Below are 12474 nucleotides of genomic sequence, written 5' to 3'. Positions count from 1 at the left end.
GTAGTGAACTAAAGGCTGTTTTGTCTTTCAAAACACCGAAAAGCCAGTGAACAGATCGCTGCAGCGATCACTACAGAGCGCCGTCTGCTCGCACCACCCGCGGCTCCCGCAGGCCTGCGAGTCCCGCAGCGGCTCTGCAAGCAAACGCCTTCTGAAGCAGGGGACGAGAACAGACGGCCGTGTCTGCGGCCCTTCCCGGTTCTAACTACCCGAGCAGTCACTTGTCTGTGAGAGCTGCCAGGCATCTGCCCGGCCTGGTGCAGCACGTTTCCCGCGCTCTGGGGCGGCCACCTGTTCCTCCAGCGCCCGGGCTCTTCTGGAGACTCTGCAGCTTTATGCTTTAAAGGGGGAAAGCTCCAAAACAAAAATGGGCACCTACCATTGTAAAGCAGCAGCAGAGGCAAAAGAATGGACATCCACTTCTGCTCCATCCCCCAGTCTCGCATGGAAAACTTCCGGAGGGAATGTGCAAACAGGCACTGCAAACCGAATCAGCAACGCAAGTTACTGTGTTTGCTTCCGCCTTGCTCAGCAGCACGTTGTTAAGTCTTCCCAGACTGATGGTCAGTCTTCCCAGACTGATGGTCAGCCAAATCTGAGTTAACCCCTTGCTGCCCTGAGATAAGATGTGAATCACCGGCAAGGAGCTGCGGGTAAGAGGGTCACAAGCTGTTCTCCCAGGGGCAGGAGGGGGCAGGGAATACACCGGCCATAACCCCCTGCCCCCACCCCTCCCAGCTCCCCCGGGACAGGCTACTTCTATCAGGTCGGCCCCACACACCCACACAGAGGACCTCCCTGGGGATGGGCCACACGCTCCCAGCCAGGCGACATCTGCAGATGGCACCAGCTTGTAAGGAGGGCACCAGGGCTCCCTGAACAAAAGGAAATGAGGCCGGTAACCATGGTCAGAGGACGTGTTTATTTTCAAACACCTCCCTGAAGAAGCTGTGTTGAGCCATGGGAGTTTCTTTAAAGTACTTTAAAACATTACACAAGTTGTATAAAAAGACCTGGAGTTTTTTGTTTTGTTTTTTTTTCTGTAATCTAACATAAGCCAATGATTTCCGAGGGAATTTGGACTTCCTGGGCGGATGGGCCATTTCTCCCAGCCTGTGAGGCTCAGGCTCATTTCTCTTGTTTAAGAACATCATGCCATGGGTGCCCGCCCTTTGGGCCCCAGAGTGTGGCAGCAGACCCTCAGATAGCAGAGACGCTTCAAGAGACAGCAAGGGTTTCTGCTGACCAAACACCAACTGCCGCTCTCCACTCAGCTTTAGTAGGTTCGTTAGGGGAAGCCCTGGGCATGGCTGGGACCGCAATCCCCAGCTCTCTGCAGGTTCCACCGTCCACCAGCGGCTGTGTCCTCTCCCCCCATCCACACTCAGGTCCCATGTCACCACCAACTGGCACCTTCCTCACACGTCTGTCCCCACGAGCCTATGTCCTTCTGTGTACAGTTGGACTGTGCAGTGATCCTTGCTTGGGTGGCAATTCCCCCACTGCAAAGAGGGGATAATCTCCTGAATGGCACACCCTCCGTGTCAGCAAGGGGCAAGCAGCTGAGGGGTGGGCCACCACCCTTCAGATGGCACGGAGTACCAACACACGCCCTCTCTTCCTCCAGTATGTATGTGTGTATGGATTGATGTCCTTCCTCCAGTTTTAAATTCCCATCTTCACCGACTGGGCCTCTGTGGGGATCGCGTCTGCTTCAAGGGTAAGTATTTGCCCCAAAGTCACAGGGTGCTTGCAGGCACTGAACTCAGAGCCCAAAGGAGCCAAAAGCTTGTACTGCCAAACCCACTCATCTGCGGCCTTCCTCCTGAAAAAGCCCAGAGACCAAAAGGTCTGGTACAATTTTCCAAACGTAAAAACCCAAGCATGTGCCGTTATCTGCCTGCGTAAAAAGAAGGTCGTTCAAACAAGGCGGGTGAAATGGCACTGCATTGCACCCTGATGAGCATTTACTTGAAAGGGGTCTGTCACCACCCTGACACCACACAGAGGTCCTTACAAACTGATGCCAAGCTCTCTTTTTGCACGGTAGCACCTAGCTGACATTTGGAGTATTTGGTAATATCAGGTCGGCCCGTTGGATGGAGCATCTGAGTTCAGATAAATCTCCTGCATGGTTCACATTTTTTTTTTTTTAAATTTAATTCAGGCTAGTTAACATATAGTGTAATATTGGTTTCGAGAGTAGAAGTTAGTGATTTGTTCCTTACATACAACACCCAGTGCTCATCCCAGTACATGCCCTCCTTAATCCCCATCCCCCATTCAGCCATCCGCCCTCCTGCCTTCCCTCCAGTAACCCTGTTTGTTCTCTATAGTTAAGAGGCTCTTACGGTTCACCTCCACAGTTCACACTGTGATAATCATAATTCATAAATTAACTCTGCCCTTGTTAGGATTCTGACGTGGTCTGTCAAGCAAATGGGACTTACAGTGACAATGAAGGTAAGCACCACAAAGACGAATCGGAACCAAATTTCCAATTGGGAAAATGCAGGGTCATAAGTCTTCCACTAAAATGTAAAGCAGGAAAATAATTTGAAAAAAAAAATCCATCTAAAAGGAAGTACACCAGATTAGTAATAATAGTTATCTCTAGATACAATACTATAATTTTAAATGTTCTCTCTTCTATGCCTTCTTACATGTTCTAAAAAATTTTAACACTTAGTACATTTTATTTTTATATTAAAGAACACAGACTTTGAAAATCTTAATTATAAGAGTTGGAAATTGTTTTAAATGGTCATATTAATGATAAATCTGACAAATAATTCTGTAATCACAAGAAGAGCATTTGGCTTATAAATTTCATATCAAAAAATCAATGCTGTCGGGGTGCCTGAGTGGCCCAGTCAGTTAAGTATCTGACTATTGGTTTTGGCTCAGGTCATGATCTCAGGGTTGCGAGATCGAGCCCCACATCGGGCTCTGCGCTGACTGTGGAGCCTGCTTAAGATTCCCTCTCTCCCTCTCCCTCTGCCCGCCCCTACCCTCACACACACTCTCTATCTCTAAAAAAGAAAAATCAATACTGTCAATCCCTTTATTAGAAAAAGCCATGTTTTCCATTAAAAGAAAGAGATTTTTAAAAGATGCAAAAATGTGAGTAGGTAGGATATTCTAAAAAAAGATTAAGTGAAACACATAAATATGAATCCGACACCAAAAAGTACAATGGAATGACAGGTGTCAGCTCTCATGCTGAGTAGATTCACTCCTATCAAGTATACACCTAACGGAGTGGAGGATGCATGCACCACATACTGATGGCAGGCAGAAGGCAGCCCTTCCAATCTCGGTCACAAGCCAGATTTCTCACCAGACCCCAGAACACTGCACTGCACTGGGCCAGTGAGCCCCACTGTTTTAATGCATTTAAAATCATTTGAGCAATTTTGAAAAATCTACTTCAGAATAGAGTTATAGACATGAGATTTACCTAACTTACCTGAAACATTTAAAATACCCACACCCACCCACACACACAGGTACACACACACATACACACACGACACATACACACAGTTTAAGACACTGCACAGGAGGCAATGAAAGACAGTCATCTCTGGCTGGTAAGAGAGAGATGCACCCTCTAGCTGCCCCGAGCCATGGTGGGGAGGGAGCCCAAGCAGAGAATCATGGACACAATGCTGGAAGTCCAGGGAGACAATCCACTGGCTGTGATTCAAAGTACAGAGTACTGAGAGGAGAGCTGGAAGACAGAGCTCTGGACACCTGCCAAAGGTGGTCCCCCTCATGTCTCCACCTGAACACTGATCAGGGCATGATGCACAAAGGGTCACTGGGTAGCATACCCCAGTGGTGAGAAGGAAGTAGCTTTAGACTTCATGCTGGTTTGGTCCCACCTAGAGAAGTTTAAAAGCAAGGCCTAAAAAAGTCAAGCCATTTCCAAGTAACTTCACAACATCCTAGAACAAAGCTCAAAGACATCTATAAGAATACAAAATCTAACATCAATAATGCCTGGCATTAAATAAAAAATACCGGACATGTAATGCTGTGTGTGTCAACTATACTCAAAAAAGAAAGATAAGAAAAAAGAAAAATACCTAACGAAAAAAACAAGAAAATCTGAACTGTAACGAGGAAAAAAAAGAATCAATCAAAACTGCTCCAGGAATCCCAGATGACACGGAATTAGCAGATAAGGGCAGCAAGAAGCTAGAGGAAAGTCTGAACACGTGAGGTCAGAATCTGGAGGAGCAACAACAGTGGAAGAGATGTGACAGAGATGAGAGAACATGGAGACGTGCCAACAGACATGATTTTAAATGAACCAGCACAAAACTGAACAGAGCGAGCGTAAGCTGAGACAACTTCAAGTGGCCTAAGAGATGTGTAGGGGCGGGGGGGGGGGGGCAGGGCAAGAGGATTAAAAAAAATATTTGAAGACATAATGACGGAAATTTTTCCAAACTTAATGAAGACTGTGAACTCACAAATTGAAGAACTCAATGAACCCTAAGTAAGAGAAAGGAAGTAAAGTACATCAAGGAACACCAGAATCAAATTGTTTAAATAAGTAAAAGAGAAAAGCCTAACAAGTCAGGGTAGAGGGGGTGGGAGGGGAGAAGCATCTATTCAGGGGACAAAGATAAGGAAGGACAGCAGATTTCTTGCCAGAAAAATGCCAGCCAGAGGACATTTTCAAAGTACTGCAGATGAAAGTCACCACACAAGAAACACCACCACTACACACCGACTAGAATGGCCAAAATTGAAAACACAACCATACCGGTGCTGACGAGGATGTGAGGCAACTGGAGCTCTCTCATACGCTGCTGAGGGAACGTAAAGCAATACAACCGCTTTGGAAACAGTTTGTCAGTTTCTCAAACAGCCAAACACACCCCTGCCGCATGACCCAGCCACTCCAATCCTGGGTATTTACCCAAGAGACATGAAAGCACATGTCCACACAAAGATTTATATACAGGTGTTCACAGCAGCTGTACAACAAACAGCCCTAAACTGGAGACCATCTCAATGTCCCTCAACAGGTGAATGGATAAATAATCTATGCTGTATCGGCACACCAGAACAAAAGGAATGAACAAATGATATACCCAACAGCATCAGTTAATCTCAAAATAATTATACTGAGTGAAAGAATTCAAACATATTGTAAGATGATGTTTATATAAATATTTTTAAAAGATTTACTTATTTCTTTATTTTAGAGAGAGAGAGTACAAGCAGGGGGTGGGAGGGCAGGGGGAAAGAGGGAGAGAGAATCTCAAGCAGACTCCCCACTGAGCATGGAGCCCGATGCAGGGCTCGACCTCATGACCCTGAGATCACAACCTAAGTCGAAATCAAGAGTTGGACACTTCACCAACTGAGCCACCCAGGCACCCCGTGTTTATTTATTTATTTATTTTTTAAGATTTTATTTATTTATTTGACAGAGAGAGATAGCAAGAGCAGGAACACAAGCAGGGGGAGTGGGAGAGGGAGAAGCAGGCTTCCCGCCGAGCAGGGAGCCCGATGTGGGATTCGATCCCAGGACTCTGGGATCATGACCTGAGCCGAAGGCAGACGCTTAACGACTGAGCCACCCAGGCGCCCGCACCCCGTGTTTATATAAAATTTTACATAAATACAAATGAATCTGTAATGAAAGCAGATCAGTGGTGGCCGGGGGGATGAGAAGGTAACAGGAGGAAGGGGCATGAGGGAACTTTTAGGGACTGAGGGGTATGCATATTGTCTTGATTATGGTGAGTGTTTCCCAGGTGTGTACATGTCAGAATGGATCAAATTTTATATTTTAAATATGTGCACTTCATTGTATGTCAATTATACTTCAATAGAGCCATCAAACGAAAAACAACAATTAACAATCAAATGTTAATGAGAAAAGAGAAATCATAGTGATTGAGGGCATATGAATTTTGAAGTCAAAGACTCAGGTTCAAATCTCAGCCTTTCCATTTTCTAGCTGGGAAACTAGCTTAATCTCACTAACCCTCAGATTTCTCTTCCATAAAATGGGGATACTATTATCTACTTTATAGAATTATCAGAACATTTAACTAAGATGATGCTTACAAAAAGTTTAGCACAGTGCCTGACAAACAGCACAAGTTCAATAAATAGCAACCGCTATTATAAATCTGAAACATAATGCAACTATTATGATCATTGCTATGGTGTTTAAATGTTAAATAGTATCATTTACAAAATCATCACAGTAGCAGTTATGAGCACTGATGTGGGGTATCAACATCAACATGATAGTCAAATAGAAAAAAGTAATACGTATCTTAGTTTGAAAAAACATTGTAAGGCACAGTCAAGAAAGAAAAAGTGTTAGCATCAGGAAAAAAATTCACAAAATACGTTTAAAGTTACAGTGATGAAAGTATCTGACCCTCAAGAGACTGAGAAGGAAAATAACTAAGGAACCCCTAAAGGAGGGGGGACTCTGTCGGAACAGTATAAAACACCTCGCTCACTTTAAAAATTAACCCTAGAAAACAATGCTTTATCCAATAAAGGTAGCTAAACGTAAAACATGCCTTCAGGTCTAATCTAAAAGTTCACAGAAAGAGGAGGAGGAGGGTGGCGTGGAACAAAGCGCTCGATTCTGGCCCTCACCGCGGTGGCCGGAGCCCTGGGCTGGCGGCTGGTGCACAGCGGACCCTCCGAACAGTCCCTTAGCTCCTGCTGTGCCTTCCCCCTGTCCTTCCCGATCCAGGGAAACCATGTCCACCTGGCGTTTCTCTGCGGGAGGCTGCCTGCGCCAGCAGCAGCTGAGAGGAATCACCTCTGTGTTCTCCTGGGACCGGGCCAGCCTCCCAACCCAGTCTGGTATTCGCTTGTGCCAATGGCTTGGAAAGTCTTTCTTCTCCCTTGAGGGAGCCCAAGAAGAATGTGGGAAGTTCCGAGAACAGGGCCCTGGCCCCTCGGCTGCAGACGATGGATGCAGTGACGCCAGGACTAGGAGAAGGGCCCGCGGGGACCGTCAAACAGCCAGCCAGTGTCTGTGCCGGCACCAGGATCGATTGGGACGGCAGCCACTGCACGGACCTCACCGCATGGAATTAGGGGAGTTTGCTTTTGCGTTTACTTTTAAGCGCGAATGTGTACGTTTGAAACTAGAAAGTAAAATAAGTGAAAGGAAATGGAGTAAACTCCCAGAAAACATTCAGGCTTTAGACATTTACTTCGAAATCTTAAGAGTCATCAATCCATTCGCTGGCATGTGCAGCGAGGCCCTCTGGCCTTCACAAAGCCACCTCTGTTCTTCCAGAGACTGGGGCTCACCCTGCCATACTGCACGCTGACTTTGCAACAAGCATCCATTTTAGGCCCTAGGCCATTTCTCCCTAATCACAATCTACAGAGTTTTGGTCCAGTTCTCCATTCACCATTCAACATTTGTTGAGCACATCGGGGTACTCACTGATCAGGTGGGTGGTACTCCCAGCAACCTAGGGCAGCACTAAGCAACCCCCTGGAACTGGTTCCAGGCTCAGATTCACAGCCTGGGTTTCCAACACTTGAAAACCGATATAAAAGCTATTATATAGAAATATTTGGAGGGAAAAAGCCTAACATATGCTTTTATAATTTGTCCTATGAGAACAACAGGGCAAGTATGACCCAAGAATCTGGTCAGTGCTTCTCGAAGTGCTGCCGGCTGCCAGTCCTCTCAATTCACATGGAAACCGGAGGGTGTCTACCAGACAGAAACCTGAAGGACTCAAGAGCATGAGCTATTGTTTTAATCTCATCCCCCAGGGAAAAGTTGTGGCTTAGGAAGAAAAAAGAGGAAATGAAATGTGAACAGCTGATGGCAGTGTCACTCCAGAATCGACCTAAAGGGCACTTAATTAGAGGGGAAAATGCCCAGCTCAGCCCTTTTCTAAGGACACAGGAGATAAGCAGTATTCTCCTATGTACCTGCAAGACCGGAGGGTGGTCTTGACTTGAACACGGCAGTGGGATGTGGGCAAGATGCACGGAGAACAAGAGCTGAGAGAGGAGGCAGAGATAGAAGGAGTGCTGCTCCACTTCAAATAGGTATGTACATAAAGTAGAAATCAGTGAACCAGATGTTCGCAGAGTATGCGCGTGAGAACAAAAGGAAAGACATGAAGCTTCTCAACGTAAGGGTACACGGCATCAACAACAATGCCAGACAGAAGATAAAGCCCACACAGCAGGCGACACAAGAAAACGACCATCAACCATCTAGGTATCTGCAGAAGGGCAGACGTATTCTGCCGAAAACAGAGCGTCCGAACATTTGGGGGCTGCCCTTGTGATGATTCTCTCTCCTGGTAGGTTGGAGAAGCAACCAGGGTAATTTTCATCCTGAACTCGATTTCCATCAACGAGGAAGAACTGGCTAGTGAAACCGATGGGGACGCCCAGGGGCAGGTGAAAGCCACAGCGACCAGCACACTCAAGTCCCCAGATGCCAAAGATCTCCAAGGAAACGCCAAACAACAATAGAAACCCTCCCAAGTCAAATTCCATCAAAGCAGCAAGGACTGTCTGAAGAAATGGATGTGGTTAAACAGGCAGCCACGTGATGAGCTCTGAGTTTTCAAGTGCACCACATATCCTGTTAAGTTTTTACTGGAAGGTACCATACCTACAAAAAGCTGCATGTGTACGACTCAATGAACCATCACAAATGGAACACACCAGTGTGAACGGTGTTCTGACTGAGGAACACCATCACCGCGCCCCAGAAGCCCCCCGGCCAGATGCCCCCTTCGAGTCACTAATTACCCAAGGAACACTAATCCTGATTTAATGGCGCAGGTTCATTTTGCCCGTTCCTACCACTTACATAAACAGAATCGCACACCATGTGCTATTTTGTATTTGGCTTATCGCCTTCAACACCATGCCTGTGAAAGCTGCCACCGCTCCTCCTTCCTGCCACACGACACCCCAGAGCAGGCACGACCGTGCCACTGGGAGCCATCCTGTGCTGATGGGCGCGGGGCGGAGCCAGGAGGAACCAGCAGGGCCGATGCGTATGCATCTCCGCGTAGCGTTTCCGCCGCCGCTGGCAGAGTACAAGGGCTCGGGCTGCCCCGCACCCTGGCCGGCTTCGGCGTCTTCCTGACTCCTTCACCTCAGCCATTCTGCTGCGTGGACAACGGTATCACTGACATACTTTTTGTATGTATTTTACTGGTTCTATTTTCTTTACTTCCAAAACGGAAACGAAGTCAGCTTGTGATAAAAAGACGGATTAGATGGGAACAACTTTTTTTTTTTTTTTTTTTTAAGATTTATTTATTTGACACAGAGAGAGAGACAGCTAGAGAGGAAACACAAGCAGGGGGAGTGGAAGAGGGAGAAGCAGGCTCCTGGCTGAGCAGGGAGCCCGATGCGGGGCTCGATCCCAGGACCCTGGGACCATGACCTGAGCCGAAGGCAGACGCTTAACGACTGAGCCACCCAGGCGCCCCAAATGGGAACAACTTTTAAAAGCTTTTTAAAAGGTAAAATTGTAAAGAAAGAGGGCAAATAATTAAACCTATACCAGGGTATTAGTAACTACCACGATGTGGCATAAAACTTACTCCTGAAATTTCTAGCAGCTCATGCCGAAAGGGAAATGTGGTGAGCCGTAGAGCTTTCAGTCTATGTCTCGTAAAAGGAGTTCGTAACAAACGGTCAAAAGGAATTCTGTCTGGAGGTTTAGATCAGAGTTCACAACATAATGGATACTTTTCAACAGCAATTTTATAAAAGATACAGACACACTTTGCGTAAGGTTCTCTGGTTTCTTAACGCATCTCCGTACAAGTTTTGGACACAACACTAAACCGTGATTTTCTGAGGTAGCTCTTCCATAACTAAGCTCCTCAGAGTGAACTGCCAGAGGGTATGTTGGCTTCCCCTCTCAAATATCAGTTGTCTTAGGAGCCTTTTAAAAAAAAAATAATTTTCTCTTCTGATTATAAAGGTAATAAAAAGCTCATTATAAAGAAACAGAAGAAAAAAATAAACCATTAAGCCTACCACCCAGAGATAGCCTTCCAGAGTTTTCTATAATAGAAAGTGTCCATCAGCATTTTCAATTCATTAACTTTTTTTCCTTTTTTAAAATCAATAGCAGATTATGCTATCTATTCTGTGACCAGTTCATTATTTTAACAGCTGCAGAAAAACTAATTTATTTAACCAGAACTCTACTGAAATACAGATTGCTCCCAACTTTCTGCTATGAAAAATATAAATCTTCCTGTACTTTTCTAATTGTTTCATTAGAATAAATGCACAGAAGTAGAATTACTAGGTCAAAAAGAAGGCTCTGATACACCGCCAAACTGCCCCCAACACTGAAACTCATTTACACCCCTCATTAACCTGTATGAAAGAACTTGTGAACTTGCATTTCACTAATCCTAGGTGTGATTTTTCTTGTAGGTGTTTTTACCATTTGCCAGGTTAAAAAAAAAAAAAAAGCATTCCTTTTTGAAGTCTCTGATTCTTTGGTTTATAGCAAGGATAAACAACATTTCACAAGTCTGTTGGCCATTTGAATTTCTTAATCTGTGAAATGCTATGGTGTTATTCTTCAATTCAACCCATATATATTTATTATAAGCCTAACTGTTGCCAGGCGCACTGTTGGGTACTGGGAATACAGAAATGAACAAAAATGGAGGAAAATCTTAGGTAACATCCCCACAGATTGCAGGGGTCTCATGTATCAGTATTCTGGATGCTGAAGAGCACTACCCAGAATGCAGCTCTGCCTAACAGCATCATTCCAGATGAGCCGTTCTGACGGCAATTTCCTTGCTGAGCCCTCCAGTGAGACCACATCACCTGCCTTCTTGAGCAACAGTGGAATGACATGTACCAAGTTTATCTGAAATATGTACCAAATTATATAGGAGTAAGTCCAAGGGGAAATAAAACAGAAAAAATGGAGGGGAGAACCCCAATCAAAAACGAACCCATGTATTAGGGACCCATGTAATAGGGTTGGGGTGGACTGAGCCTGCGGGGAAAGCTGTGGAGAATGCTGATAAAGGCTTTCAGGGGATGAAACCCCGACAAAGATGGAAAGGAGAGGTCCTCTGAGAAACACGGTGCTCTTTGCTCTCTGCGTTCTTGATTCGGGGTAATTCTAAAATAGCAAAGTCTAAAGCACAGATGGTTAGCACAGCGTGGAATCAGTGTGCCTGAGCTTAGGGCATCTGTCTCAGACCCTATCAGGGTTCAACCTCTGCATCATGAACTCGAGGACACAGGAAGGACGCTGGCCAGATGTTCTGAGGAAAAAGCTCTAGGAAATCTTTCATACCACAAAGAACAGAATCCAGATTCGAACCCAAAGGGTGAGGAGAGGCTGGACCCAGAAGCCAAAACCACTGAAAAGAAACTCAAGGGCACAGTGCAATGCCTGAGCGGGGTTCGGAGAACTGTTACAGAGCAACCACAGAGGCAGAGAATGAGAAAGACTCACTATGGGTCGGAATGAGAACAGACTGAACCGCAGTTACGGAGGAAAAAGTCCGAGGGGTGTTTAGCAGTTGGCAGAACACGAACCGACAGGTGATGAGGCTGCCAGAGGAGCCAGCTGTCAGGCTCCAGCCACACCTCGAGGGCTACCTGCTCCTTCTACTTCACAAGCTGCCCCCTCCCCTCCGCCCCGGCCAGGCTGACTGGGACAGCCCCAGGAAGGAGACCTGGAGCCTGCCAGGTCCAGAAGCCACCCCCAGGGCCGTGTGAAGGAAAGGAAGAATCTCCGAGGGGCTGAGGCAACATTTTTAAATATCTGGAGAGCTATCATGTAGATAAAGAGCAAAACTCATTTTGGGTAGTTTGGAGACAACATGAAAAAAAAGTAATACGAATGTTAACAACAGGTGCCATTTGCTGAGTGCCTCCACTGAGTAGGCATCGTGCATGATCCCACGCCCAGCCGACCTCCACAGGCCCCCCAGGAAAATGGGGAGCACAGGCGCCACCGCAGAGGTGGGCCGGGTGAGGCAGTGCATGTCCAGCACGCAGGAGAGGGCCTACACAACAAAACCTCTCAGGAGACGGCACCCATCGGTCCAAGTAAGACCTGCACGTGAATGTTCACAGCAGCAGTATTCATGAAAGCCCCAAACGGAAAGAGCCCAAACGCCCGTCAACCGATGAGCAGATACACCAAATGGAATCTACCCACACAGTGCAACATTCAGCAAAGCACGCGGTGCTGATACCCTCAAAACCACAGGCGAACTTCGAAAATACCACCCTAAGTAAGGAAAGACGTCCGTCCCAAAAGACCACATATGCGATCAATCTATTCACATGAAATGCCCAGAACAGGCAAATCCACAGAGACAGAAAGAAGGTGAGTGGCTTCTCAGCCCCCTGGGGGTCGGGGGAGGGAGGAATGGGGATCGACTGCTATCAGGCTTCTCCTAAGGGATGGGAGTTCTAGCTCAGTAAAGC

General features: G+C 46.4%; 1 protein-coding gene across 4 annotated transcripts in view; it reads right to left on the bottom strand.

Annotated features, from left to right (window-relative positions):
• LOC118001844 (transmembrane protein 181) overlaps nt 1–12474 on the bottom strand; it is a 70893-nt gene that overhangs the window by 14836 nt on the left and 43583 nt on the right. For all 4 annotated transcript variants that reach the window (XM_034992010.1, XM_034992012.1, XM_034992011.1 and 1 more), the window contains exons 7-8: nt 2451–2531; nt 380–479 (exon numbers count right to left, since the gene is read on the bottom strand). In XM_034992010.1, coding sequence (XP_034847901.1) covers nt 380–479; nt 2451–2531 — 181 coding nt within the window. The remainder of the gene's footprint in view (nt 1–379; nt 480–2450; nt 2532–12474) is intronic.

Source organism: Mirounga leonina, unplaced genomic scaffold (assembly GCF_011800145.1).
Source record: "Mirounga leonina isolate KUSES-001 unplaced genomic scaffold, KU_Mleo_1.0 Mir_54, whole genome shotgun sequence".
NCBI classification, from domain to species: Eukaryota; Metazoa; Chordata; class Mammalia; order Carnivora; family Phocidae; genus Mirounga; species Mirounga leonina.
Note: the sequence above shows the minus strand (reverse complement) of the source record. Positions and strands in the feature narration are given on the sequence as shown.